This window comes from Salvelinus fontinalis, chromosome 25 (assembly GCF_029448725.1).
Source record: "Salvelinus fontinalis isolate EN_2023a chromosome 25, ASM2944872v1, whole genome shotgun sequence".
NCBI lineage: Eukaryota > Metazoa > Chordata > Actinopteri > Salmoniformes > Salmonidae > Salvelinus > Salvelinus fontinalis.
The window spans coordinates 34595928-34600927 of record NC_074689.1 but is presented as its reverse complement, the minus strand read 5'-3'; the positions used below and the strand labels follow the sequence as shown (position 1 = coordinate 34600927).

The following is a 5000-nucleotide window of genomic DNA, read 5'->3' as shown; positions in this document are numbered from 1 at the left end:
CCACTATTTAACCAGCGCTGGGTTACCTAATAACCCAACATGTGTTCTGTCCACTATTTAACCAGCGCTGGGTTACCTAATAACCCAACATGTGTTCTGTCCACTATTTAATCAGCGCTGGGTTACCTAATAACCCAACATGTGTTCTGTCCACTATTTAACCAGCGCCGGGTTACCTAATAACCCAACATGTGTTCTGTCCACTATTTAACCAGCGCTGGGTTACCTAATAACCCAGCATGTGTTCTGTCCACTATTTAACCAGCGCTGGGTTACCTAATAACCCAACATGTGTTCTGTCCACTATTTAACCAGCGCCGGGTTACCTAATAACCCAACATGTGTTCTGTCCACTATTTAACCAGCGCTGGGTTACCTAATAACCCAACATGTGTTCTGTCCACTATTTAACCAGCGCTGGGTTACCTAATAACCCAACATGTGTTCTGTCCACTATTTAACCAGCGCTGGGTTACCTAATAACCCAACATGTGTTCTGTCCACTATTTAACCAGCGCCGGGTTACCTAATAACCCAACATGTGTTCTGTCCACTATTTAACCAGCGCCGGGTTACCTAATAACCAACATTGAGTTGTTTTTAACCCATCATTTGTTGCAGTGTTATATTGTAATATTACAGCCATAGAAATATCATCTTAGTTAATTACAGCAATCTAATGTAATGTTACTGATTATGCTTTTCCCTCTCTCTCTCTCTGCCCCTCTCCCCCCTCGCTCTGCCCCCCTTCCCCCTCTCCCCACTCGCTCTGCCCCTCTCCCCACTCCCCCCTTCGTCTCCCCCCTCGCTCTGCCCCACTCCCCCCTCTCTCTACCCCCTCGCTCTCCACCTCTCTCTGCTCCTCTCTCCCCACTCCGTCCTCCGTCCCCCCCTCTCCCCACTCCCCCCTCCGTCTCCCCCCTCTCTCTGCCTCTCCCCCCTCTCCCCCCTCCCCCCTCCGTCTCTCCTCTCTCTCTGCCTCTCCCCCCCTCTCCCCCCTCCGTCTCCCCCCTCTCTCTGCCTCTCCCCCTCCGTCTCCCCCTCTCTCTGCCTCTCCCCACTCCCCCGTCCGTCTCCCCCCTCTCTCTGCCTCTCCCCCTCCGTCTCCCCCTCTCTCTCCCCACTCCCCCCTCCGTCTCCCCCTCTCTCTGCCTCTCCCCACTCCCCCCTCCGTCTCCCCCTCTCTCTGCCTCTCCCCCTCCGTCTCCCCCCTCTCTCTGCCTCTCCCCCCCGTCTCCCCCTCTCTCTGCCTCTCCCCCTCCGTCTCCCCCCTCTGCCTCTCCCCACTCCCCCCTCCGTCTCCCCCCTCTCTCTGCCTCTCCTCCCCCCTCCCTCTCCCCCCTCTCTCTGCCTCTCCCCCTCCGTCTCCCCCCTCTCTCTGCCTCTCCTCCCCACTCCGTCTCCCCCCTCTCTCTGCCTCTCCCCCTCCGTCTCCCCCCTCTCTCTGCCTCTCCTCCCTCCTCCGTCTCCCCCCTCTCTCTGCCTCTCCCCCTCCGTCTCCCCCCTCTCTCCCCACTCCCCACTCCCCCTCCGTCTCCCCCCCCCCTCCCCCCCCCCCCCTCTCTCCCCACTCCCCCTCCGTCTCCCCCCTCTCTCTGCCTCTCCCCCTCCGTCTCCCCCCTCTCTCTGCCTCTCCTCCCCCCTCCGTCTCCCCCCTCTCTCTGCCTCTCCCCCCCCCCCTCTCTCTGCCTCTCCTCCCCCCTCCGTCTCCCCCCTCTCTCTGCCTCTCCCCCTCCCTCTGCCTCCCCCCCTCCGTCTCCCCCCTCCGTCTCCCCCCTCTCTCTGCCTCCCCCCTCCGTCTCCTCCCCCCTCCCCCTCCCTCTCCCTCGACCCCCCCCCCCTCCCTCTGCCCCCCCCCCCCCCCCCCCCCAGTTGATGGAGACCCAGATCCAGACATGTGGTCAGACTCCATCCCAGCTGCTGATCGAGCCCCACCCTCCTCGCTCCTCCGCCATGCACCTGGTGAGACCCCCCCCCCCCCTCGCTCCCCTGCCATGCACCTGGTGAGACCCCCCCCACCCTCCTCGCTCCTCCGCCATGCACCTGGTGAGACCCCCCCCCCACCCTCCTCGCTCCTCCGCCATGCACCTGGTGAGACCCCCACCCTCCTCGCTCCTCCACCATGCACCTGGTGAGACCCCCCCCACCCCCCTCGCTCCTCCGCCATGCACCTGGTGAGACCCCCCCCACCCTCCTCGCTCCTCCGCCATGCACCTGGTGAGACCCCCCCCCCCCCTCGCTCCTCCGCCATGCACCTGGTGAGACCCCCCCCACCCTCCTCGCTCCTCCGCCATGCACCTGGTGAGACCCCCCCCCCCCCTCGCTCCTCCGCCATGCACCTGGTGAGACCCCCCCCCCTCCTCGCTCCTCCGCCATGCACCTGGTGAGACCCCCCCCCTCGCTCCTCCGCCATGCACCTGGTGAGACCCCCCCCCCCTCCTCGCTCCTCCGCCATGCACCTGGTGAGACCCCCCCCCCCCCCCCCACCCTCCTCGCTCCTCCGCCATGCACCTGGTGAGACCCCCCCCCCCTCCTCGCTCCTCCGCCATGCACCTGGTGAGACCCCCCCCACCCTCCTCGCTCCTCCGCCATGCACCTGGTGAGACCCCCCCCCACCCTCCTCGCTCCTCCGCCATGCACCTGGTGAGACCCCCCCCCCCCTCCTCGCTCCTCCGCCATGCACCTGGTGAGACCCCCCCCCCACCCTCCTCGCTCCTCCGCCATGCACCTGGTGAGACCCCCCCCCCTCCTCGCTCCTCCGCCATGCACCTGGTGAGACCCCCCCCACCCTCCTCGCTCCTCCGCCATGCACCTGGTGAGACCCCCCCACCCTCCTCGCTCCTCCGCCATGCACCTGGTGAGACCCCCCCCCACCCTCCTCGCTCCTCCGCCATGCACCTGGTGAGACCCCCCCACCCTCCTCGCTCCTCCGCCATGCACCTGGTGAGACCCCCCCACCCTCCTCGCTCCTCCGCCATGCACCTGGTGAGACCCCCCCCCACCCTCCTCGCTCCTCCGCCATGCACCTGGTGAGACCCCCCCCTCGCTCCTCCGCCATGCACCTGGTGAGACCCCCCCCCCCCCCTCGCTCCTCCGCCATGCACCTGGTGAGACCCCCCCCACCCTCCTCGCTCCTCCGCCATGCACCTGGTGAGACCCCCCCCCCCTCGCTCCTCCGCCATGCACCTGGTGAGACCCCCCCCTCCTCGCTCCTCCGCCATGCACCTGGTGAGACCCCCCCCCCCTCGCTCCTCCGCCATGCACCTGGTGAGACCCACCCCCCCTCCTCGCTCCTCCGCCATGCACCTGGTGAGACCCCCCCCCCCCCACCCTCCTCGCTCCTCCGCCATGCACCTGGTGAGACCCCCCCACCCTCCTCGCTCCTCCGCCATGCACCTGGTGAGACCCCCCCCTCTCTCCTCCGCCATGCACCTGGTGAGACCCCTCCCTCTCTCCTCCGCCATGCACCTGGTGAGAACCCCCCCCCCCCCTCTCTCCTCCGCCATGCACCTGGTGAGACCCCCCCCCCCCCCTCTCTCCTCCGCCATGCACCTGGTGAGACCCCCCCCCCTCTCTCCTCCGCCATGCACCTGGTGAGACCCCCCCCCCTCTCTCCTCCGCCATGCACCTGGTGAGACCCCCCCCCTCTCTCCTCCGCCATGCACCTGGTGAGAACCCCCCCCCCCACACACACAGGGCCGGATTAAGACATCGTTTGCTTTCCAAACTGTACGTTTTCCCCGCGATTGAATTTTGACAGCCGCAACCGACCATGGAAATATAGCCATAGATGGCCGTTCCCATTCAAGTCAGGCCTGGCATCCATTGCCAGTGTACCCTTGAGTTTAACAGTCTAATTGGCAGGGTAAGAGATTCCAAAACCCTTCTATGGATTATATGGTCACAATGCAACAATCTGTATATTTGACATGCATGCTGTCTTGCGGCCTTCCCTTCTGTAGGCAAACGGTAACTATCAAAATAAATGAAACACCTGAGTAAATGAGGGATATAAATGTTACGTTTACGTTGCATTTTCCTGGCATGGTTTAGGTCCACTAGTAGAGTCTATGCCAAGGAACTTTGAAGCTGTTCTGGCAGCTCGTGGTGACCCAACACCCTTTTAAGACACTATCTTGGTATGCCAAAAGGCATGTGGGAGACTCCCCGAACATATGGAAGAATGTACTCTGATCAGATGATAGTAAAATGGAGCTTTTTTGGCCATCAAGGAAAACACTGTCTTGCGCAAACCCAACACCTCTCATCACCCTGAAAACCCCATCCCCACAGTGAAGCGTGGTGGTGGCAGCATCATGCTGTGGGATGTTTTTCATCGGCAGGGACTGGGAAACTGGTCAGAATTGAAGGAATGATGGATGGCGCTAAATACAGGGAAATTCTTGAGGGAACCTGTTTCAATCTCCCAGAGATTTGAGACTGGGACGGAGGTTCACCTTCCAGCAGGACAATGACCCTATGCATACTGCTAAAGCCATACTTGAGTGGCTTAAGGGGAAACATTTAAATGTCTTGGATTGGCCTAGTTAAAGCCCAGACCTCAATCCAATTGAGAATCTGTGGTATGACTTAAAGATTGCTTTACACCAACCAATGTCTGCCCAACCAACCAATACCTCCCCAACCAACCAATACCTGCCCAATACACCAATACCAGCCCAACCAATCAATACCTGCCCAATACACCAATACCTCCCCAACCAATCAATACCTGCCCAATCAACCAATACCTGCCCAACAAACCAATACCTGCCCAACAAACCAATACCTGCCCAATCAACCAATACCTGCCCAATCAACCAATACCTGCCCAATCAACCAATACCTGCCCAACCAACCAATACCTGCCCAACCAACCAATACCTGCCCAACCAAACAATACCTGTGTAACAGTCCTGACCTGTTTTATGTTGTTTTTTATGTGTTTATGGTCAGGGCATGTGTTTTGGGTGGGCAGTCTATGTTATCTGTTTCTATGT

The 5000-nt window shown here is 61.0% G+C and overlaps 2 protein-coding genes across 2 annotated transcripts in view; both read left to right on the top strand.

Annotated features, from left to right (window-relative positions):
* The window catches only part of LOC129823350 (neurobeachin-like), a 402752-nt gene extending 400745 nt beyond the window's left edge, over positions 1–2007 (top strand). Inside the window, exon 53 of the mRNA XM_055882274.1 lies at positions 1873–2007. Within this exon, the coding sequence (XP_055738249.1) occupies positions 1873–2007 (135 nt within the window). The remainder of the gene's footprint in view (positions 1–1872) is intronic.
* A 1134-nt stretch (positions 2008–3141) lies between these two features.
* Positions 3142–5000, top strand: part of LOC129823348 (uncharacterized) — a 17307-nt gene continuing 15448 nt past the window's right edge. The window contains exon 1 of the mRNA XM_055882273.1: positions 3142–3471. Coding sequence (XP_055738248.1) covers positions 3142–3471 — 330 coding nt within the window. The remainder of the gene's footprint in view (positions 3472–5000) is intronic.